The sequence below is a fragment of the Egretta garzetta genome, unplaced genomic scaffold (genome assembly GCF_000687185.1).
Source record: "Egretta garzetta isolate BGI_Z169 unplaced genomic scaffold, ASM68718v1 scaffold215, whole genome shotgun sequence".
Taxonomy (NCBI): Eukaryota; Metazoa; Chordata; class Aves; order Pelecaniformes; family Ardeidae; genus Egretta; species Egretta garzetta.
In genome coordinates, this window is record NW_009259719.1 from 5,854,090 (window position 1) to 5,878,602 (window position 24,513).

The 24,513-nt window shown below is 41.4% G+C and overlaps 1 protein-coding gene across 1 annotated transcript in view; it reads left to right on the plus strand.

The window, feature by feature from the left end:
• Positions 1-24,513, plus strand: part of POC1A (POC1 centriolar protein A) — a 62,720-nt gene that overhangs the window by 7,132 nt on the left and 31,075 nt on the right. Inside the window, exons 3-8 of the mRNA XM_035894670.1 lie at positions 70-241; positions 3,673-3,852; positions 5,872-5,979; positions 7,108-7,223; positions 14,053-14,186; positions 23,228-23,296. Coding sequence (XP_035750563.1) covers positions 70-241; positions 3,673-3,852; positions 5,872-5,979; positions 7,108-7,223; positions 14,053-14,186; positions 23,228-23,296 — 779 coding nt within the window. The remainder of the gene's footprint in view (positions 1-69; positions 242-3,672; positions 3,853-5,871; positions 5,980-7,107; positions 7,224-14,052; positions 14,187-23,227; positions 23,297-24,513) is intronic.

Consider the following 24,513-nt stretch of genomic DNA (forward strand, 5'->3'; position numbering starts at 1 on the left):
GTGAAGAAAAAAAATGTAGTTTTTTTTTTTTTTTTTTTTTTTTTTTTTTTTTTTTTTTTTTTATTTCAGCAAGTGGCTCGATGGATTCATGCCTGATGATCTGGAGTATGAGACCTCAGATGAGAGCCTACCGCTTTGTGGGCCACAAAGATGCAGTGATGTGTGTTCAATTTTCACCTTCTGGTCATCTGGTGGCTTCAGGCTCTAGAGACAAAACAGTCCGTTTATGGGTTCCCAGTGTGTAAGTATCTATTCCCTTCTGTCCCTCTCTTTGTGTTTTAGCTATGGATTGGGATTTCCCTTTGCTTCTTCATAGCAATTCTCCAGCTATGCGACTGGGATCTGTTTGAAGGAAAGGAGAATCATTTTATATGGCAGCTCTGACAGGAGAGGTAATTTGGTCTGGAAATTGCATTGGAAACAACTAAAATCCTTTGTAAAGCTTAAAGCCAGTACTAACTCCTATGCTAATATAACAAGTCACTAATTTAACTTATCAGTGGTGTATTACTGGATTTTTCTTCCCCTTCCTCCCCCAGTCTGTCTGTCCTCCTAGCGAACTGATCCTTTGCTTTACTGCTGGTGTTAAGCAAGATGCTGAAACACAAGGTGGGGTTTAGTGATGGAGATAGCTGTTCTGTGAGCAGGGTGGAGGTTACCAGCTTGCATGCTTTGCTGTAGTCTACAAAATGGTTAGGTACCTTTAATCTTTATTTCTTGGTCTCAAACTAGTAACTGTGTGTTCCACTGATAGTAAACAATGGCATATTTTAAGATGAAAGACACCTTTGGATTCTGTATTGACTTTTTATGAGCTTGCTTATGATTAACAGCAATTACCCTTTCAATACCTTAGCCATCTTAGTATATATTTATGATGTTTCCATTTTTGAATAGAGGGTTTAGTTGCCTTAACTCATTAATGCTGGTCAAGTCCTTGACAATCATGGCTGAGACACCTCAGAACTTTGATTGTTTTACTCTGCGATGCATTGTTTTAAGTGATATGTCTTCAAAAAGAGACACTTAGTTGAAATACAACACAAACAGGAGAAAGCTGCAGAACTGCTTGAAAACTTGCTGCAAGTAATATGAAGCTTTTTGCAGCCAAGATGCGGAAAAGCAGCTGCCAGCATTTCCTCTGGTCTCTTGGTTCCCACACTAAACAGTGGGATTGGTTTTTCTGAATGGACAGACATATATGAAGGTATTTGAGGTTCCTTTGCTTGTGAGGTTGTAAATTGCTGCTATCAAAGACTAAAGGGTTGTGTCCAGAAGCAGACCTGATGATTGTGGTAGCAAATAAGAGATTTTAAAAGAAAAAACAAACCACCAAAAAAAAACCCCAAACCAAACAAAACCACACAAAAACCATACCCCAGCTTTAAGGTAAACATGTTACTTCAGGAAGCTGGGAAAGCATTTCTAGTTGTTTATTTTTGATGAGTTACTCTGGTTATGATTACTCATTGGAAGCTTTATTTGATGATTTGTTAAACCATGTGTAACCTCTGCCATGGAACTGATATGTTCTGGAAGTGACTTTTAAATATCTCTGATAACGTTGCTGCTCTAAGTCAAACTAGGTTGATGTCCCCTTTTTCCCCTATACCCATTAATCATCATGACACTCACCTGAAACTATCAGAATGCTTGAACCGCTGTAAATGTAAATCGCCAGCACTCGCTTTGTATTCAGAACAAGTTACACATCTGGGGCAGATACACTATTATTCACATGTGACAAAAGCCCTGCTTTTTGGGCAAATCCCAGTTTCTTTTAGCTACAGAACTGTCTTGGTGCTTTCATAACGGTGGAGTGACTAAACAGTAAATGTGCTAGAAATTGCATAAAATTAAAACTTAATTTATAGGGAAATAAATCTAAAATATGCAGCTTGTACCTTAAATTATAATTAATATTTCAGTTAAACTTTCCTGGAAGAAATGATCACAATGACATGTCAGCATATATATTCTTAAAAGGCACAAGGTAGATTATGATTCAAATTTAACCTTGCTGCTCATCAGTCTCCTATGAAGAGACCAACAGTGGCATTTTGCTATCTCCAGAGCTGTGCTGCTAGCACAATGTTGAAAACAAATTACAGTGTAAACTTCTTAGATTTGTCAGAAGCTAAAGTACAAATTTTAAGGATGGACTTGGATGTGATGAGAAAACTGAACTTAAGTGATGCGCTGGGTGATTTTTGTCTTGGTTGCTTGGACTCTGAGCTCTGGTTGTCGTGTCAGAAAAGGGTCAGCAAGGAAAGGGAGTTGTTGCTGTTTGCCGGTTGTGAATACCTCTGTGCATGGCACCTTTAATCTGTGTGTGTTTAGTAGTATTTGTCAATTTACCTTCTCTAGGTAGAACAAAAAAAAGAGCACTGAGGTTGAATCAGGTCTGAGAGCTTCAGCTTGCCAGTTTTGCAGTGGTGTTAAAAGGGAAGGGAGAAGCTGCCCCATAGTCTGTTTGTGGGTCAGGGCTTTATTTCCGAAGAATCTGAAAACTTGCAGTTCTTTTCAAGGGCAATATGTTACTGAAGGAGTTAATGATACACTGGTGTGTGGATTTCTGTCTTTGGGATTTGTTTTTTTTTGTAAGCCATGCTGACAGAATTTTATAATTTCATGTTTCTGCATGAGTTTTTATCAGACTTGGGGATGTTCTGTGGATTTGGACAGAAAGAAAACTTCCCCGAGAAGTAACCTTTGTTCCTTACCTTCTGGCAGCTAAAGGTTTAAATAAAACTAGGCAGCTCTGACCTTTTCTGAGGAGGGAGGGAACATTGCCAGAAGGTATATAGTACTTGATTTAATTTTTTTTTTTTTTTGGCCTTTACAATTTTAGAGGTCCTTAGCCTCAGTATAAAGCCTGTTAAATCCTAATGGAGAAGGGAGCAAATGCTGTGTCTTTCTGTTCTCTTATGTCTGTGAATATGGAGCTCCTGGTAGTACAGTAAATGCTGGAGATGTGTTTTGGACCAAGAGTCCCAGATACCTGTTGGATCTCTAAATGTGTTGTGGATCTCTAAATATGCCTTGTGTTTATTTGCCAGAATAATGCCTCTTGCATTTACTTGGAAATGTTGGGTAAAAAATAACAATACCTTGTCTTTTGTCTTGCTTGGTAGCTTGCTCTAAGTTGTACAACATCAGGCATGCTGAATTCAGTTCTGTTATTTCTTGTGTGACGCTGCATTGGAAGCATTCAGCTGGAGCATGGGCCATTATAGGAATAGCTGTGAGGTAGTTGCCTGCTTGGCCTCTATCTAGATGAATGATGAAGACACCACCCTCCTCACCTGCCTTGCAGCAAAGGACCTGGAAACATTACAGAAACTCAGCAGTGTCTTTTATATTGATGTTTCCATAAATGTTGTTTTAAATGGTTGCACAAATTAACAATAGCATTTTTGCCCCTTCATAGGAAACATGGGTTGTATCCTGCTGGATTGGGGTCCAGTATTGAACTGGAACAGTTTTAACTATGTATTCTGTGTAGTTCATGAGTTTGGGGTGATCAACACTTCTTCCTAATTGTAAGCACACATAGTTCCCATAGAAATGGTGGTTAATAGCACTGCTCAGCATACAGAAGCTTTGTGTTTTCATGTAAATGTCCTTGCTGTCCTGTTGTGAAATTTTGAAGTATTCTTTCCTTCTGTATAGCAAAGGAGAATCTACTGTCTTCAAGGCTCATACGGCAACTGTAAGGAGTGTTCATTTCTCCAGTGATGGCCAGTCCTTAGTTACAGCTTCTGATGACAAAACAATCAAAGTGTGGACAGTTCACAGGCAGAAGTTTCTGTTCTCACTTAGTCAACACATCAACTGGGTTCGTTGTGCCAGGTAAGTGTAGCTTTCTGATGAATAGAGAGAGGGATTTATCCCTCAAAGCAGAGACTGAGCATCATGGGCTTGTGCAGCACACTTCTATTCAGGGTGTTTTAAGTGCATCTTGTGACTGAAACATTGCTGACCTGCGGAGAGATCCCTCGGATAACCCAGAGGGTAGTGGTCAATGGCTCGATGTCCGGATGGAGACCGGTGACGAGTGGTGTCCCTCAGGGGTCTGTGCTGGGACCGGTGCTGTTTAATGTTTTCATCAATGACTTAGACAGCGAGATCGAGTGCACCCTCAGCAAGTTTGCGGATGACACCAAGCTGAGTGGTGTGGTTGACACACCAGAAGGACGGGATGTCATCCAGAGAGACCTGGACAGGCTAGAGAGGTGGGCCTGTGTGAACCTCATGAGGTTCAACAAGGCCAAGTGCAAGGTCCTGCATCTGGGTCGGGATAACCCCCGGTATCAGTACAGGCTGCGGGAAGAAAGGATCGAGAGAAGCCCTGCTGAGAGGGACTTGGGGGTGCTGGTGGATGAAAAGCTGGACATGAGCCGGCAATGTGCGCTGGCGGCCCAGAAGGCCAACCGTACTCTGGGCTGCATCAGGAGAAGCATGGCCAGCAGGTCGAGGGAGGTGATTCTGCCCCTCTACTCTGCTCTGGTGAGACCTCACCTGGACTACTGCATCCAGCTCTGGAGCCCTCACTGAGGGATTGGGGCTTGTTCAGCCTGGAGAAGAGAAGGCTCCAGGGAGACCTGATTGCGGCCTTTCAGTACCTAAAGGGGGCCTATAGGAAAGATGGGGAATGTCTTTTTTAGTAGGGCCAGCAGTGACAAGACAAGGGGTAATGGTTTTAAACTAAACCAGGGTAGGTTTAGACTAGATATAAGGAAGAAGTTCTTTACAATGAGGGTGGTGAAACACTGGAACGGGTTGCCCAGAGAGGTAGTGGAGGCCCCATCCCTGGAAACATTCAAGGCCAGGTTGGATGGGGCTCTGAGCAACCTGATCTAGTTAGCGGTGTCCCTGCTCACTGCAACGGGGTTGGACTAGATGACCTCTAGGGGTCCCTTCCAACCCAAAACATTCTATGATTCTATGATAATAGTTGTACACTCCCTTTGTGCTACTTCAGTGATCTTTGCCAAGCAGAGGCTTTCCTGCTTAGTGATTTACTTTTGCTTGGTATGGAGGCTTTTGCGTCTTGAATTCACTAACAGAAGCAAACAGATTTATAATATAATTGTTATTTCAGCTTGCTTACTTTCAGACTTGCCATGCCTCTAATTAAAAATGATCACCCGAGCTCCTTCCAAAATACTGAAAATGCTGCCATAATAAAAACATTATTTCCTGATAACTGTCTCAGATTTGGTTTTCAGTTTTCCATCTCAGTTGTTCTGAGCAGTTCTTATGTACATATGTATTTAGGATGAAGCCATGGTTTCTCTGTAGTTGAAAAGTTCATTATAGTTCTTGAGCATGGTGGTGGCAGTGACTGGTAGTATTATAGATGCCCACAGTAGACCAGAAAGAATGTTTTTCCAGTACATATGATGGTGTTCTCTAGTTAAGGACTCTGGTCCTGATCCTGTAAAATTATGCCTCTGAAGAGATATATTGATCTATGTTGTTGTCTTGTATATGAAATTTTGTAATAAGAGCTTAATATATTCTTCTAAGGCACTAGAATGATGAAGCTTCTCTTGCTGCAGCTCTTATCTTGGGAGTAATTACATTGCTCTGAATGTTTGTGGCAAAGGTAGGAATTGTTTTAAATTGGGGTAGAGAAACAACTTGAGATACAGTTAAATTGAAACAAGTAGGACAGGAGGCCTGAAGTCTTTCCTGAGGGTTATTTTATGTGCTTATGGAGTTAGGGATGGTTTGAGGACTTACGGCTTGCTTTTTTCCCCTTCAACTTATAGCAGTTGGGTTTTTAGTCTCACTGATGCCAGTGTGACTTGAGTGAGGTGCGTTTAACAACATACCTTGACATAATTGCTGTAACTCTTGTCTTAGATTCTCTCCTGATGGACGATTAATAGTGTCAGCCAGCGATGATAAAACTGTCAAACTGTGGGATAAGACCAGCAGAGAATGTATACACTCCTTCTGTGAGCATGGGGGGTAAGTACCTGGTGGTGCACAAGGACCGACCTTCTTGTGATTGCTGAAATGGGGATACCTTGTTTTGTGACTGCAGTCATGAGGTCCTTGTCCTGGCAATCATTTCTACCTCTTAAAAAAAATCATTAGCACCTGCTACAAAAGCAGCCAACAGAGGATGAGATGCAAAAAGATGCTTTGTTTCATTCTCAATTTTTTTAATAACAAAGTTATTCTAAAACCCACTTTGTATGCAGAAAAACAGCTGTTGAATCAGGATTTTCTCATGGAAAATATTGATAAACAAGAAGAGTTAACTTGTCCAGAAACACAAAACAAGTCCTTAGAGAACTGAGACTGGAATCTTCCTAATTTCTTCTTGCATTAAATTTAAGTACAAAGTTTTGTTCTTTCCAGGTAATAGACAATGATATTAAGACAAATTCAGAGAGCTTTATTTTTTTTCAGTGGTTTTAAGAACATAACTGGTCCAAACAACCAATTTGAAATATCTCAGCTTTCTCAGCATTTCTTACAAGAATACTCAAAGGGTGATTAATTTCATTCAGTTTCTTGTATGGGTGGGGTGAGGAGTTATGAGATGGTCTTCACTGAAGGTTTTGAAGGTTTTACTGCACTTGTGTGTTCAAAATAAGAATTAATTGCATACAAGTCCAGAAAGTAATTTGGTTTCAGCTTTGCTACATTCTAAGTGGCAAGATACAATTTCAAGCACATATTTAGTAAGTTCTATCCTAAAAATAGTTAAGAGTAATAGGAGAAAAATATCTGTTCTGTCTTGTACACACCACTCTAGAAAGTCTCTTAATTTAGTAGAAGACTTACTATGGAAACATTAAATGAACACTTGAAAATGTTGTTGTGACAGTCAGATCCATCAAACTTCGGGAGGCTTGTATCTACAGCTCCTACACCTGTAATGCAAAATGTTGAAGACAATATGCTTGGATATAATCCTGCAGTTTACTTGGGGCTCTAAGCAAGGTCTTAAGAGAAATTTAGCAATACAAATTTTCAGGTTATTTCCTCCTTTCTGTAATGTTCAGTGCATCATGATGTAGCTTCCCCTCTTGAAAAGACCTTTTTGAGAGTTGAATGTAAACAGTTGGATTTAACTGCAATTTACAGGTTTGTGAATCATGTGGATTTTCATCCCAGTGGTACATGCATTGCTGCGGCTGGTACAGATAACACAGTGAAAGTGTGGGACGTTAGGATGAATAGACTTCTTCAACATTATCAAGGCAAGTTAAGATCTTAGAAAAATCGGACCTTTCCACATTTTGATATGAATCGCTCTGAAGTCCAAGGACTGTTTCTCCATCACCTGCTGCTTTTCCAGAAAGATGCTGGCTTAGGCCTGCCACTAGAAGCCTTTTTTTCACCAAGCATCATGCTTTGCTTTGTTAGCTCCAAGGCTGATTCTCACGTATTGGTGAGAAACACCTCTGTTCTGATTTCTTTCTGTGACCACCATCAGAAAAGATGGAAAAAGCCCCAAAGCTGACACTGTCTCGTGTTGCAGGTGTTATTTGCGATGCCACTTGGCTTGTATTCACTGTGCTTGAGTAAATGATATGCAGTAAAAAGGATGTGGCCTTTGCCTCCAAATAAGCCTATAGGAGTTGTCAGAGGCATTCCAGCAAAGCAAAAGGCTAAGTTCTTCATGAGAAGACCGGGAGAAGTTAACAAAAGAGGAAAATCAAAATCAACCAATTGCAATTCTATACCATGATCCTTGTTTACAGTTCTTTCTCCAGTATCCCTCTTGGTTTTCAGCTTCCGGAATTGGCTTTGGCTTTGTTATGACTTGTCCAGGTTGGTTTGTCCTTGGAATAGCTAATATTTATGTTTAGAAGTCTACTTTTTTTTTTTTTTTTTTTTTTTTCCTTATCTTCAAAATAGCATCTCCTCCCATTACCTGTTCTTGTCAAACTGATTAATGCTGCCATTTGGGAGAATTGGATAGAAAAGGGTCCTTTCCCTCAAGCTTCTTTGAGTTTGATTGTACATTTTTGTGCATGTTAGTTGCTTAAGCCTAAACATGGCTTTTATTTTCTTTACTATTAATGATTTTTTAGGGCTCTATAGTATATTTGCAAGCACTGTTTCCAGTACAGATAGCTTATCCAATGTAATTTTGTTAGCTTTTTATGAAGACTGCTTCTGGCATGCTAGTACAGCGGATCAGAGACACGATGCTGGAGCTTGGTGTATTGTTCTGTCTGCCACTCACATCGGATACTGTCAGTTCATGCTGTGACAGCCTCACAGCTGAATGCCAGGCAGAAGAGTAGTAAAATAGTTTGCAGTTGATTTCCTGCTGCCTTTGCAAGTTAAGAGACAAAAAATGAGTTCTAAATTAAAGCTGTTGGTCCTCCTGGCTTTATGTAACTAAATTGGTTTTTAACATGCTTTGGATTGTGTATCCCTTCACTCGTAAGGTGATGAAAAAATTTGCATAGTGTTTCCACACAAGTTCCCTAGTCTCCCTTGATACAGAAAGTGTAGCGATGTTAAAGGAGCAGAGTTCTTCTGTTTGTCTTCTCAGCAACCTGTGAAAGACTCTTCTGGTAGATAAGAGCAACTTATCTCGAAGTAAATGCAGATTGTCTGCAGAAAAGCTATTAAGATTATGAAAGTCCTTTGGGTTCCTTAAAAATAAATAAAAGCTCCCCAACAAGAGGTTCCTGTGGAGTGGCAACAGTCTGCAAACTCTAGAATCCATTCTTAATTCTGCTGTATTATAGAGTACTGTTGTTTTGCTCCTTGCATATAGATGGAAACACCATTATGATCAACTGATCTGACTGTTAAGCACTGCTGGTGGTACCACCATCATTTGAACAGGGGTCTTTCTTGGATAGGGGAAAAAAAAATGTATTTTTAGCATCAGCTTCTTGTGTCTGGATTTTGTTTTATTCCTGGCTTCTAAATGTGAGGTCCTTCTCTCAAGTGTATTATCCCTGTGTAGTCAAGTCAAGCTCTCTTTGAACTCTTTCAACTGTAAAATTGCCTGATCTCCTTGAACTCTCATATTATGATTTATTTATTTCTTCAATTATTCTTATAGACTCATAATCACTTCTAGTTTTCTGATAGTTAACAAAATCTAAAGGAGATCAAACCTTTTGAGGACTGTTCATCGGTATTGAGTATTACAGTGATGAATATTGAAGTGAGTCCTTTGTGTAGTAAGTACTGATAACTTGTGACCCATACCAAAACTTGGAAACACCTTTCTGAAGTCTTGTTGCTAAAATAGGCAGTATGTTAAATACTTGAAGAGTGTCAGATTGTCCTATAACTTACTTTTATCAGCTTTTCAACAGTAGCAAGATCTGCAGCATGTGTTTCCAGCCACAGTATAACTTGGCTCAAAAATAATCTCTTCCTGCTTTCCACTTAATGCTATTAAATTGTCTGAATCTAATGTGGTTTATGTTTGGCTGCCAAGCTTATTTTTTGTGCCTTGGAGTTGTATATTTCCCCTGTATCCCACCCTGCTGAATGGCATTTCAGTCTGAAATCCTTGTTATCAAAGTGATCTTTTCCTGTTATGAGTGTTATTTTTTTAACAGCTACTGTGTAAATTCTAATTGTGTCTTAAAATTTGGACTAGAAATAGAAGAAAAGCTTCTGTAGGTCAGTGATAAAAGGAAGACTAGGAAAAATGTGGGCCCTCTCTGGAAGGAAACAGGAGACCTGGTTACCTGGGATATGGAGAAGGCTGAGGTACTCTGACTTTTTTGCCTTTACCGGCAAGTGCTCAAGCCACACTGCCCAAGTCACAGAAGGCAAAGGCAGGGACTGGGAGAATGAAGAATCGTCCCCTATAAGAGACGATCAGGTTCGAGACCATCTAAGGAACCTGAAGATGCATGAGTCCATGGGAACTGATGAGATGCATTCACAGGTCCTGAGGGAACTCTCAGATGAAGTTGCTAAGCCACTATCCATCATAGTTGAGAAGTTGTAGCAGTCTGGTGAAGTTCCCTCTGACTAAGGACAGGATGTCATGACGGGAAAAGGGGAAACATAACCCCTGTTTTTAAAAAGGGAAAAAAGGAGGACCTGGGGAACTACAGGCTGGTTGGTTTCACCTCTGTGCCTGGCAAGATCATGGAGCAGATCCTTCTTGAAACTATGCTAAGGCACATGCAAAATAAGGATGTGATTGGTGATAGCTGATGTGGCTTCACTAAGGGCAAATCGTGCCTGACAAATCCGGTGGCCTTTTACAATGGCATTACAGTATTGCTGGATAAGGGAAGAGCAACTGACATAATCTACCTGGACTTGTGCAAAACATTTGACACTGTCCCACATGATGTCTGTGTCTCTGAATTGGAGAGACATCAATCTGATGTATGGACCACTCAGTGGATAAGGAATTGGCTGGATGGTTGCACTCAGAGTTGTGGTCAACAGCTCAATGTTCAAGTGGAGACCAGTGATGGGTGGCGTTCCTCAGGGGTTGGTATTGGGACCAGTGCTGTTTAACATCTTTGTCGGTGACATGGACAGTGGGATTGAATGCACACTCGGCAAGTTTGACAGTGACACCAAGCTGTGTGATGTGGTTGACACGCTGGAGGGAGGGGATGCCATCCAGATGGACCTTGATAGGTTTAAGAGGTGGGCCCCTGCAAAGCTTATGAAGTTCAGCAAGGCCAAATGCCAGGTCCTGCACATGGGTTGTGGCAACCCCAAGCACAAATACAGGCTGGATGGAGAATGGGTTGACGGGAGCCCTGAGGAGAAGGACTTGGGGGTGTTGGTTGATGAGAAGCTCAACATGACCTGCCAATGCACCCTTGCAGCCCAGAAAGCCAACCGTACCCTGGACTGCATCAAGAGAAGTGTGGCCAGCAGGTCAAGGGAGGTGATTTCTGCCCCTCTACTCTGCTCTGGTGAGACCTCACCTGCAGTACTGCATCCTGCTCTGGAGCCCTCAGCACGGGAAAGACATGGAGAGGAGAGCCACAAAAATGATCTGAGGGATGGAGCACTCCTGTGAGGAAAGGCTGAGAGGGTTGGGGTTGTTCAGCCTGGAGAAGAGAAGGCTCCAGGGAGACCTTATTGCAGCCTTCCAGTACCTGAAGGGGGCCTGCAAGAAAGCTGGAGAAGGACTTTTTACAAGGGCAGGTAGTGATAGGACAAGGAGTAATGGCATTAAACTGAAAAAGGGTAGATTTAGATTAGATATAAGGAAGAAATTCTTCACTATGAGGGTGGTGAGGGTTGGAACTAGATGGTCTTTAAGGTCCCATCCAACCCAAACCATTCTATGATTCTATAAAATAGTCATAAAAGCCAAAGAAACCCAAAATTGCAGTGGTAGCTGTATGCAATCACTTCATGCACCTGTGACTGCAAACTGATGCATTTGCAACATGTTCTGGAGATGTGTTTGTAAGTCATACTCTTCCGAAGGTTTGCCTTTTGGCTAAATTGGATTTAGTTTTGTGGTTCTCCCATGTGAAGCTGTCATCTCAGTCCCACTAGAGGGCATCTCCTCCCTCGGTACGTGCTTATGCTGCCTGATTTCAAGGGAATCCATTTTAAAGATTGAGTTGCGTCGAGGAGTTAATAGATAAGTAGCCCTGCCACAGATTCTTGTGTATTAAAACTGGGTTGTTTTTCAAAACTGATTAGTCTTTCAGCAGTGTTGCCAGGATTTGTTCCAACTGTGATGTTTGTAAATTAAAGTTGGAAGTAGAGAGCAAACTGCAAAACCTTTTGTATGGTGTGGGGTTTTTTTAAGCAAAGTAAAGTATGCTCTGGTCACATTTACTGTACAGGAGAACAAACAGATGTTTTATTCAATCCTCTACTTGGTGCTAACTTTTTTTTTCAGTTTGGAAAAAGCTCTAACTTTTTTTTTTTTTTTTTTTAAATTGCTGTTTAAAACGAGCAATTGGTACTCTTTATACAGTTTGCCTGGGGCTGGATGGTGGTTATCTGTTCATTGGGGACTGTGGCTGTGTCAGGCCCATCCTAATTTATCTTCTGACTGCTGGTTACTAAGAGGTTACATTCACTGATTACGTCAGAGTAGTATTGCCAGACTTGGGACGGTTAAGTTCAGTCACTATAGGCTGGTATTGACTCTATTTCAGTAATTAACCCCAGTATAAGTCCCTTAACTGGCTGTTATTTTCCTAGAGCTGGGCTGGTGGAAGGGGAGGCTTGTAGTAACAAGTCACTGGGAGATGCCACCTTGTGCTGCACCAGATTTATTGTTTACAACATGTAATAAAGTGAGTTTGCAGGGTGTCTTGACAAGTTCTTGGAGAGGTGTTGTAAATGGTCTTGTGGGAGTTGTGGGGTGTTTTGGCAGAAGAAAGATGAAACTTTCTGAGCTTATGACAACCAAGAACTCCTTGGACACAGAAGCTGCAACTGCTTACACAGCCACAGCCTGTGATTTCTTTCCATTATAAAAAGGTTTTTGGTGAAACTGGAAATGACATATCCTCCAAGTTCCACATAGTGATTAAAGTTATTAACTTTGTCTATTTCTGGTGTGATGCCTTTTAGGATTTGCCTTAGTTGACAAAATATGTTTGCCTTTATCTGAATATAGACACTAACAGGGTTGGGAATATTACAAATCACTTGGAATAAAATTTTCAAAGGAGAAATGTATTTAGCACTCTTTCAGGAGGAAAAACTCCATGTAGACTTTCTCCGTTAATACATAGTGTAATATGGGGCTGGGGGGGTAGAGGAAGATCTAGTTGTGTGATAGAGGCAGTATTCACCAACAGGGATAACTGTTTAGAAGTTACCAGTGTTGAGTTAATGTTTTCTTCTGTGTGTTTCAATAGTACAGGTCAAGAGGAGTTACGTTCTTAGAACTTAAGCTGAGGTATCTAGTGTTCCTGAGAAAATAGATGCATTCTGTTTTACAACGGAGCGAGGTTATTTCAGATTGCTACCTCAAATCCACATCTGCAAAAGATAATATTTGGTTCTAGTGTCTTTAAAATTGTATTTTGAGGGTTTTGTAATGTGCAGCTTGGATTTGGAATGCACAGTAGTCTCTCAAGGGAATATAAATTGAGTTGCGGGGGGAGGGGAATGTACTAGTAGTAGTAGATTTGAGATATCAGAACATTTGGAGGGCACATAGTATAATTGAGAATAATTGGGTATTTAAAACTGTCTTCAAGCATAGGCTTAATATTCTGTAATGTCACATAACGCTCAGAAAGCTGTGCATACGTAAAGTACTGCATGTTCTCGTAAATATGTTCAATAGCCTGTTTTGTAAAAGTTTGGGGAGGGGGAAAAAAGCTCTGCATTAGGTAGATGTTTAATGTTACAGTGAATTTAAAAGTGTGGTTTGACTTTTTTCCTAGAACATTTTCTTTAACTCCTTTCAAAATAACTCTTAGGCTTCATCAACATGCAGGAAGAAATGCTTTATTGGAAGTTCACACTCTTGATAGCTTGTCTATTCATACTTGGCTTAAAGTTTTGGTGAGGCGAATTGGATGGATGAAGGAATAATGCTTATACTGGACCACTTTCAAGTTGCTGGTGGTTCTTTCCTAGTTTCTCTGAAACCAGTCTTGGTTAGAGTCAGGTAGTAAACGAACAGAACCTGTGCAATGCCAACTTTGAGTTTCTTTCATCATAATTTCAGTCTTCTCCTTAATGTACCAGCATACAGAGTTTATTCTAGAATCACTTGGGAGCGAGAACAGCAGCTTCACGGTAGTAAAATATGTGAATGTCCAGCTCTCTCCCAGAGTCACATGGCTTACTTGCGCATACAGTTACTTTTTGGGGCTGTGCTGGAAGCTTTTGTAGTCTTAAATCTCCCAGAATAATTGGCAAAGCTTCCTTTTTCCTTTCAATAAAGTAGTGCCTATTTCTACAAGAACTGAATACTGTCCTTGTTCTCCAATGCTCTGAAGAGTTTTTGTGGAATGCTTCCCCCATGATAATTTTCCTGTTAAACTTTATAATAGAAAATTGGAATGTGCTTGTACTTTATTCTTTTGCCTTGGGCTTATGTAAACTGGTCTCGGTGATTATTATGTATGTTTTTTCCATCTTTAGTGCACAGTGCTGTGGTAAACAGTCTTTCCTTTCACCCCTCTGGAAACTATTTGGTTACTGCTTCCAATGATTCAACTCTTAAAATTCTGGACTTACTAGAAGGAAGACTTCTGTATACTCTTCACGGTCACCAGGTGAGACAAAACCTTTTTTAGAGTAACGTACAAACTTGACAGATTTCTGCTTGAGCCTTTCATTCTTCATGGTGGAAAATATTTTGAAAACCTCCTTGCATAAAATGATGATGATAGCCCTAATAATAATCTTTGAGATCGTGACTGTTTTGAAGGGAAGGCCTATGGAGAGGGAAGGAGGTAAGGCAGGAATGGAGAAGATAAGAAAACAAGGCAGGAAGGGAGCTCCAGTATTGAGGATGTAATTCTCGAATCCTGGGTCTGTCATGCACTGTGTACCCACAGCTCTGAATCCCTCTCTAGCATGGTGCAGATAACACTTGGCCCCCTGACTTGAGTGCTAGGAAGATAAATTCTGTTCATCTGACAGGAGACTTAAGGACAGTAGTGGTAAAATGGAGGAAATATATTTTGGGATGCGATTTGGGAACATGTTTCCATTTTGTTAACAGTCTGAATTAAATAATTGAAGCTGATAAATGCTGCTGGCTGGTTAAGTTTAACTGATTGGTCTATTAGTACTATGCTGCTGGATGTGTTGCTTCTAAGGTTAATTATATGAATGCTTGGAGCTCTCTTTTTTAAGTGTTAAATGAAAATAAATAGACTAATTTCATTGTCCAGGCTGAGTGGGGCTCAAAGGCATGAAAACGCAGACCTACTTTAAAGATTCCCTTGACAAAGAAAAGAAATTCTTAACCCACTCGTGTGTATGTTAAAATGAAGGCTCAGTCTTAAAGCATCAAAACTAACTGGAGAAAAATCACAGCCTGAAGCTGTTGGGGGTGGTGGAGGTGGTTCTGGGCAATAAGGGTAGCTGTGTAAGCTGCAGAACTGATAATTCTGGCTTCTTGTGGCTCTGTTTAGTGACTGCCTTGTCTGATGGCTAAAAAGGTCAAGTTTGTCCTGTAACTTCTCTTACACTGTGTGTTAATAAACTTTTCTCCTTTTTTGTAATATTAATGGAAAAACAGGATCACCTCATACTTAAAGCTCTATTTCATGGGAATATATGATTAAAACTGACCAAAGAGTTCAAATGCTGAAAAGAATGAAGGAAAGATCATAAATGCTGGCTATCCTAACATGTAAACCTTGACCGCATAAAACTTTCTTACTTTGAAGAATGAACTAAGTGGATACTCCTATCAGATAGGGGCTGTGAAGCTTCTAAATGTTTTCCTAAGCTCACTTTCATATTTGTCTTTTGTGTTAATTGGCCAAACAGGTGCTTAGGAAGTAGCTTTCTGGCAAAGAGTCAGTGTGGAGGAACAGTGGATCTTTTTCACCTCTTACACTTGCCTCAGGAAGGGATGTGCCTGGTTATTGTTCAGCAAATCAGCAGGAGGCTGGACCTGCTGTCCATTTTCATCCTTTCTGAGCTGTAGGCTGCTTCCTGAGTGCAGTGGCACAAAAAAAAGTTTTGCTTTGAATGAGAGTCCAAAACTGATTATGGTGATGGAGGTATTCAGAATTAGACAATAGAAAGTTTCTTTGGTCTGATGCTGAACTTGGGGCTTCTACAAAACAGCTGATCTGTGAATCATCTGTTCAGAAGCAGAGTTAAAGCTCTGTGTTACTCCCTTGCACTGTTTCAGATTAGTTAGATGTCTGCCACTCTCTCCTAGGCACCTGACTTGGAAATGCTTTGATACTGGCACAGCTGAAGGGTAGTTGCCATGGTGGGATTACACCTCCTTCAGTTTGGAAACAAGTAGAAGTATCGAAGTGGCTGGTAGTGCTTTCTGGTGGTCTTTAAGGGTATGGTACTGAGATGGCTGTGGAACCAGTCCTGGCATAGCCCTGGGAGGGCATTCCCTCTGCTGGCATGTGCTGTGTCATTGTGGGTTGGTTCTTTTAATGCCTGATTTAAGATACCTTGCTTTTCCACTAGAAGTATATGGTAACCTGTGCTTCATTCACAGTAAGCAACCAGCAGTGACAACAGGCCGTGCTTTCATCAGAAGCTGCTGGAGTGGATTCCTGCACTGGCTGCTTCTCTAGCCCACTCTGCTTGTAGATAAACCCAGGCCACTTAATACTAAGGGCTTTTTTTTCCCCTCCATCCTCACTCTGATTTCTGCCAGTATCTCTAAGTGGCTAAAAGTGAAGTAGGTGTGGATTTTTCTTTTTGGTCATTAAGTAGATTTGCCTTTTTAAGTGAGGGCTATAGGTTAGTCACCAAATGAACAGCCTGTTCTTAAGACATTCTTGAGCTGTGACTTTGTGGGTGAATGTGCTGTTTGAGACTTTGTTCTTACTCTGACAGCTGACTGCTGTTATGTTGTTCTGGGAAGGCCGCATGTGAGCGGACACTTGAAGGAAAAAAACGTAAGGTCCTTTAGGCATACTTTGACGCAATTGCTGGGGTGCCAGGAATTTGTTAGCAGCTGATTAGCTGTAGTTTACATAGAGAGGATTGCCAAGTTTACATTGCTGTCTTTAATTGTAATGTAGCTGGCCCCCTTGTAGCAAAAGGATCGTTAGAGACTGGAGTTTGCAGCTTGGAGCTGACATCTTGCAGCTGTGAAATATCATTTTGTATTGTGCTGAATATTTTAGTTCTGGAGTGCTTCAAGCTGTAAAGTGCTCTTGCCTAATTCCATCCAGATGAGACACCAGGTTGGTATGTAGGTCCACCTCTGGTACTGAATCACTGTTGAGGAACAGAATGTTTTGGGGCCCGTTAAGTCACCTCCAGAGGATTGCTAGAGGAGAGCAGGTATGTACACAGTGCCTGTCTGCCCTTTGGGGCGATTTGATTAGAGCATTTCCAGACTGACTTCCTTAGTGGAATGGAAGTTCTCAGTAAATATTTAAAAAACATCTGCATGGTTGTGTTTATAAGTAGGAAGACAGAAAATGCAAAATTACGTTTCTCCAAGCAACCTTGAGTTGAACTGTGAAGTAGCTACGTTCCACCTACCTGAGTGGCATAAGTACTGTCTGCTTTGCTGGCTGACTAAATAGCAAGATATTCTGAGCAGGTGCACAGGAAATATATGTGCTCCTTTACTGTCTGCTGCCAGCTCTGCCTAGGTGGCATTAGATGTCCATGCAGGCCTTCTTTGGAATGCATCCATGCGCCCTTCTTTGTAGGGTGTGAGGATATCTTGGGGCTGCAAAGAACTGGACCAGCAAAGGGAGAGAAGGGGTATGTTGTAAACAACAAGCAACTGACTTTTAGATTAGCGTTTCCGAATATTAAAAGCAAATAAGAGTGCTCTGTTCTTCCCTTGTGTTTGGTTTTTTTTTTTTTTTTTTAAACTGGAGCTTTCAGGAGTTAAAGTTACTGAAGATTCAATTATAAGGTGCCAGTGTAAATTTTCCCTGTATCTCCTTTTTTTTTTTTCTTTGCACTAGTTAATGTATTCCAGGAGAGTTTGACTGAATGTACTGAGTCGTATCTTTCCACTTCTAAATCTCCTTTTGTGGGCAGCGGAAGCGGAAGGTCTCCTTTAATTCAACTATTTGCATCCTCTAGATATGCCTTGTTCCAGCTCTTGGCACCTCCCCGTACTCTCTTATCTGGCTCTTCTCTGGTATGCGTTAGTTTCGCTCAGGATTTTTAAAAAAAAAAAAGTGTTGGTGGGGGAGAAAAATCTACTGGTGTCCTTGACCTCACTTGTCTCTGCAGCTACCTTCCTCTCTGCCTCTCCTTTCACTGTGCAGACTGTGCATCATTAAACTACTCTCTGGTTTATTCCTGGACTCTCTCCAGCCTGGCTCTTATTTCTTCTGTTAGCTAAAGCCAAAATGTTAGCTCTGTTCCTAGCTGAATCTTGCAAGTCTGGCCTCTCTTGACTTGAATTGACTGCTGGTGTTGGCCCTGCTGTTCTTGAAATCATGTGCCTTCTGTCCTCCAGCAGCTCTGCGGGGGAGGAAATGGTGTTCAAGAGGGCTTTCTCTGTGTCTCTTTGCTTATTTATAGATGGTACACATTCATCTGCTATCTGCATGCAGGTATGACTGTTTGCTCCAGGCATATTTCCGTTTCTCCAAACTCAACTCTTGGCCTTTCTCTTAAGTATTTATTTCAGAGATCTATTTTTAGCTCCACCTTTGAAAGCTTTGTGTTCAGGTATGCTATTCCTGTTGTCTCTTGTAATCCTTGTGTCAATTGTTAATGATGCTATTAGCATCCTGCCAGTCACTCATTCGATGTTGTAATCTGTGTCCTGGCTTTGAATACCGTCTCTCTAGGTGATGAACTCATTCCAAGCTCTTTAGAATAGTTCTGAACACCTTTTTCTAAGGCTACACTTTAATGTTTTGTGTCAGCTGATCAACCTGTGGATTGCTAGGGCAAGGAAGGCCTTGTGATCACTAGCTTCCTTCTGAAGGAAGTGGGAAAACAAGAAGGCATCTCTGTCTCTGGGGAGTAGTCTGCACATAAATTTGACTGTGTAATGTGCTGTGCCTCATCCTTTTTACCTACGTATGCAGCTAGAAGTGGGATGTCGCCTGGTGTTTCAGCTGCCAAGGCATGGCTATCTGACCTTGCCTGAACCTTGTTCATTGGGAATGCTGCTGCAGAGGACTAGGTTTGATCCTGTTGTTATTCCTTCTGTATGGCTTCCTTTTTTTTTTTTTTTTTCTTTCCAGTTTCTTTGCTGCATCAACTGTGTGTGCAATTTGTCCTTTTCAAGGCTCCCTGGGTCTTATCTCCACCCTGCCTGCTGGTACTCTTTCACTAGAGGAGGCTAGTTGAATATTGATTAGTGGCAACGTTCTTCCCATTCAACATTTCCAGTGGATGACTTTTTGCTCTTTCCTGTACTTCCCTTCAAACTTTCTGCAGCTCTCTCCCAGTATCACCAAAACTATTATTATAATTTCAAACTTTGACATGCACAAAAGCTCGACAGTCGTCATGTTGGCCTGCTGAGGACTAAATAGAAATGTTCCTTACTGCTGACTTGGTGTATCTCACTGTCCATTCCCTTCTTTCTGCAGCTTGCTGTTTAATCTAGGGCAAGGAACTGTAGGAATTTGGGACTGGCATTAGCAGCTTGTGTGCAGCACCTAGCACAATGAGGATGCAGAACTGGAACTTCTGAACCCTCAGGAAGTTCTAATAGAAGGGCGTTTGTATCTTGCTGCAGAAAGAGTAATAAAGTAGTCCTTTAGAAGGTGGCTGCATCACATGTATTCTAGTTGCATGGGAAATAAGCTTAAAATTCTCCCTACAACTTTTGTAGAAGAATATGCAACTGCTGCTTTCCACCACTTTTGATGCAAACATAAGTTTAAAGGAAAAAAAAATCTGAAGGAAGATTTGAGTTCTTCAGTCTTCAACCATGTACCTCTTGTCCAGGACTGCATCAGAAACCTGTTGGATCTCTGCTGTGCTTAGCTGGAACAAATGGGAGTTATGCTGTGCCTAATCACTGTCATGTGTAGCTTTTTATTGTTGTTTTGTGGGTTTATATTAAATTACCAGAGTATTTGGCAAACTATTGTTTGTATGTTGCCATAGCAAACCTGTTATATCCAGGAAGAGTGCTGTAAGTGTATGTAACAAAAATACTTTTCACTTGATTTATGTCAACAAATCTGTAGAGGATGTTGTGTCTATAGACTTGTTTGTTCCCCGTCTTTCAATTTATAAAGGCACATTCAGTCTTTGATATCGGTTTCTATTTTGGAAGGAATATGTTCTGTTGAACTTTTTTTTTTTTTTCCCTTCAAAATGACATGACTTTGGAGTCAGTTCATTGCCTGTTGTGATGTGATTTGTATTGTGCTAAATTTTGTCTAAATACACTGAAAGACTGATAAAAATAATTTTGTGAAACACTGCTCCTCTCCAGTATTTCTCCTGTGCTTGTTCCTGAACGTTTTGTCTTAAGCAATGTCTTGAATGTTTTTGTTTTGCCCTCCCAACCTCACTGGTTTATTACAGAGTGCAGCTCTGTTATCTTTGAGCAATGTTCACCACTGTGCAGTTTTCTGGCTATGTACTTGTTTTTGCCCTTCCTTATGGCTTATTTGTCTTTGCTTTTGCATTTATTTATTTATTTATTTTAAGAGATCTCCATTCCTGACAGTGTGGTCAGAGCTGAACTGCTGGGGAAGTGGGTAGGACTAGAAGGCGGAGGCAGCTTTGTCTCAGCTGGTGGATGGTGGTGTCTTTTTGGTTTGAAATATCTGTGCTATTTAATGCTGTGTTAGCTGAACAAGCTAATGACTGCGCATGCATTTTGAAATTGCTGCTACTAGATCAATTCTGGCAAGATCTTTTGAGTGAGATGCTGCTACTAGGTGGCCTCAAAACCTCCTGAAATCGCTGTAGGTGAAATGATAGTATGTAAATACCTTAAAGTGTTTTAAGGAAGCTAGAACTTTTTGTACTGGGATTGATCACATCAAGACTCAAGTTTTGTTGGTATAACCTTGTGCCAGCATATTTGAAAGTGCACAGGACACAGGTTGCAGTGAGAGTTGGGTGTTTATCCCAGATGCAATCTTTGGGTTTTTGTCTACCTTCAGGATTTATAATGACAAGTTCACTTTTGCAAAGTAGGAGACAAGGAAGGAAAATGAGAAACAAACTAGGTATGAGATTTCCATGTGATGCCCATTGGGAAGTTGTGAACTCTTAATAGAATAGTCTGTCCTTGCAACTTGATACGGGGTGAGGAGAAGTTTCTGACTTGTCTTCTGAGATGTGGGATCTTACTTGAAAGATAACTACTTCTGTCAGGAGGTGTGTTTTCATGTGGTGGGGTTTTCTGGTGGTCATGTTGTGGCTTTTCTGGTATTTTTTGGGGTGTGTTTTTGTTTCAGCCTGTCAGGAGTTCAACTTGCTTTCCCAGCAAAGTTGGCTGTAGGCAGCCTCTAGAAGTGCTTGTTCCTGCATCTGCCCGTTTCAGCTTGGGCAAAAGCTCAGGCCTAGGACAGTCAGCAAAGTAATGTGTTCAGTAGCTGACAAGAACACTGTCTGGGTCCTCAGCTGTTTATTCTAAGCAGAACAGTTTGTGCCTGTGCTTTTGAACGCACATAATGACTTCCCAGCTCTGTTTAACTGCATCTCAGAGTGCCTGCCTCATCCTTCCCATGTGTGTCCTCCTGTGTGCTTCCTGAAAGGTTGAAAATCCATTAAAATAGATGTGTGGTGTGAAATGCACGCTTTTACTCAAGCAGTGCTGTAGCAGTCAGCAGCACTTCAAGTCCCTCAGAACTGACTGTTGTTTTAAGAGCAAGGCTTCTTCAAAACGCAAGTGCCTCTGCTGTACAGAGATGTTCCTGAATGCATTAACTCTGGCATCTCTTCTGTGGAACTACTAAGAGAAAAGCAGTTTTAAGCCAGCATTCTGTTCTTCAGTTAAAAACCTGACAACTAACGCAAACCTGCATGGATCATTAGCCTGTAGCTTAAACATGGCAAATGATGGTGGTGTAAGGAGTGCCTGCCTGCTGCTTGCATTCTCCTGTGCTGCTGCAGGTGCCTGTTTGGTTTGAAGCCTCTTGTTGCTTGGCCACGTGTTCCACATGTAAGGGGATATGAAGCAGTGATTCTGTTTTAGTTTTGATGACTTCGGATGTTCCCCCATGTTAACTCTGTCCTGCTAGTTGGTATCCAAAAAGAATAACTGTCTCCTGCAAAATTCTGCTGTATTCTGTAGTACTGTTTAAGTAGAAGCTAATGTACAAATACAGTATATGCTGCTGATGCTGCTCTGTCTGCCATTCAGTGACCTGCTCTTCTTTCCAGTGCTCCTCAGGTAGCCTTGGCTTTTTCTTCCTCTTGTAGACTTCTTGACTGCCAAGTCTGAAATAAAATGAGTAATTGGATTCTACTCTGAACACTGAATCTTGTGCATTCAGTTATTCTGCCTGTACAGATTTCTTGACTTAAAATGCTTCTAACCTTGGTCAATTAATTGATGGAAACTGATTGCTTTGGTTGATAGCTGGTCAGGCATGTTTTGAAGTTATGTTTTGGAGGAGTGGTTAAGAGCTTTAAGCCTTGGGTCTTTTGCAGAGAACAGTTTGCATGGAATATCCTAGAAATACATAGGAGATCATGCAATGACTATGTATTAAAAAAAAAAACAAAAACAACACAACCTTTTCCTTCATGTAGAACTGATTCTTTCACTTTTTGCCTGTAGCCCTACCTGTTGACTGTCTTCATCATCAGTCATGTGTTTTGTGCTGTCCCTTAGTGACAGCTGTGTATTTTGAAACAGAGGCTGTTGGGAAAGCATGTGGAGAGAAGATACTATTTTCCATGGTGAATCTGGTGCACACAGTGGTCCATGAAATATGTTGTCTCCTGGTGTCTGTGTCTTGAAGATTCTGGGTAATGTTTGAAGTTCTGGCCCCTGGACTTCCGTAATTATGTGAAGATCTTGGCTGGGTGCATTTTCCTTTCATGGTTCCAGTTTTTATGGTGTGAGGAGGATCTTGGAAAATGTAAATTCTGAAGGTTTGACAGTTGGAGCCTGAAAGGTGGATTCATCACTCATATTTGTTTTAGAAAAACCTTATTTTTGTAGGGCACAGCTTATGATTTGTGAATGCCTAGAATTGTCAGGTGTGAGGGTATTTTGCTTCTAACAGTTTTGCTCAATGTGCCCTTTGCTGCTCTGTGTGTATCTGTGTGTTTAAACCTCCTTTTCCACTTCAAACCTTTCCGTCAGGTGGCTAACTGAAGGCTCTGTTTAACAAAACTCAACAGTGTTCCTGCATTTAATAGATGAACAGGAGTTTTAGGTATTTCTAATTCTAAAGGGAAGTGAGAATGACTGAGAGGGAGGAAGGAAAAGCCTGAAGCTGTAAAACTTGATTTGTTCCTATCTGTCTTAATGCCATGGACATTAGGAGCAAAAATGTGGGAAATAGTAACTAAGTGCCAGCAAGCTTAGCATGTTAATTGTGGTCCACTTACCTGACAGATAAGAGCTTTTTAGTTTTTGCCTTTGTATTGCTGATGTCAAATAAGAAATACTGTGTAAAGATGCAATGAATGGAGCTTTATAATACTTTGTTTTCTTTCACATTTTTTTAAGCCTATCTTTTAAACCTATTTGCAGGGGCCAGCAACATGCGTAGCTTTTTCAAGAGCTGGAGACTTATTTGCCTCTGGAGGTTCTGATGAACAGGTATGTGACTAGTTTAATTTAATGGTTTTGTGCCTTGTTACTGTTCTCTAGTCATGATCTTTTAAAGAAAAAACAAGTATTAAAAATAGTGAGATATATTAAACATAGACTTTTCTTAGTGAGGAAGTACTTCAGATGGATGATTATTATTATTAATGGTTATGTACAACAGAGGAAATAATGCCCTATATGCAGCCCTCGTTATATGCCTTTCTGAGGCATCTGCTGCTGGGGAGTAAGTTAGATGGGTGTGCAAATGGCTGTGTTAAGATACCTTGAATATCACGGGCTATGCTGATGGAGGGTCTCCTGATCTGCCACTGGCTAGTTGTGAGACACAAGTGTAAGGACAAGGCAAGCAGGCAGGGATGCCTCCCTTGAATACTCTTCCAGGCCCCATGGGTCTACAGTGCTCTGTATCTCATATTCCTCAATGCTCTTCTCCTCCCATGGATCTGTCCTCTCAGTCTTATTTGAGACACCATAGCTAAGTCATCTCCAGTGGCTGAGGCTGGATGGTTTTGAGTCTGGACACTAATATAGGCTGCAGATCTCTTTATTAATGGGAGCCTGGTGCAAAGCTGTGCTAATGCTGCAGTTGCACAGCTTTTTGGGTTAGAGCTGGACTTTTCTCTGCTGACCTTGATATGTACACTAGGACTAAGAGCCTGAGTGTCTTGTACTGCCGGTAAAGGATTTTTGTGGATGAAGCAGTTGGGGCAGGAGGGGAGATACCTTCCTTTTACTTCTGGTTCTGAGTTATAATCCAGATTCACACTACTTGGACAAGCTAGAGAGGTGGGCCTGTGTGAACCTCATGAGGTTCAACAAGGGCCAAGTGCAAGGTCCTGCACCTGGGTCAGAGTAACCCCCAGTATCAATACAGGCTGGGGGATGAAAGGACTGAGAGCAGCCCTGCCGAGAGGGACCTGGGGGTACTCATGGATGAAAAGCTGGACATGAACCGGCAACGTGCGCTGGCAGTCCAGAAGGCCAACCGTACTCTGGGCTGCATCAGGAGAAGCGTGGCCAGCAGGTCGAGGGAGGTGATTCTGCCCCTCTACTCTGCTCTGGTGAGACCTCACCTGGAATACTGTGTCCAGCTCTGCAGCCCTCGGCACAAGAAGGACATGGAACAGTTGGAACGGGTCCAGAGGAGGGCCACAAAAATGATCCGAGGGCTGGAGCACCTCTCTTATGAGGACAGGCTGAGAGAG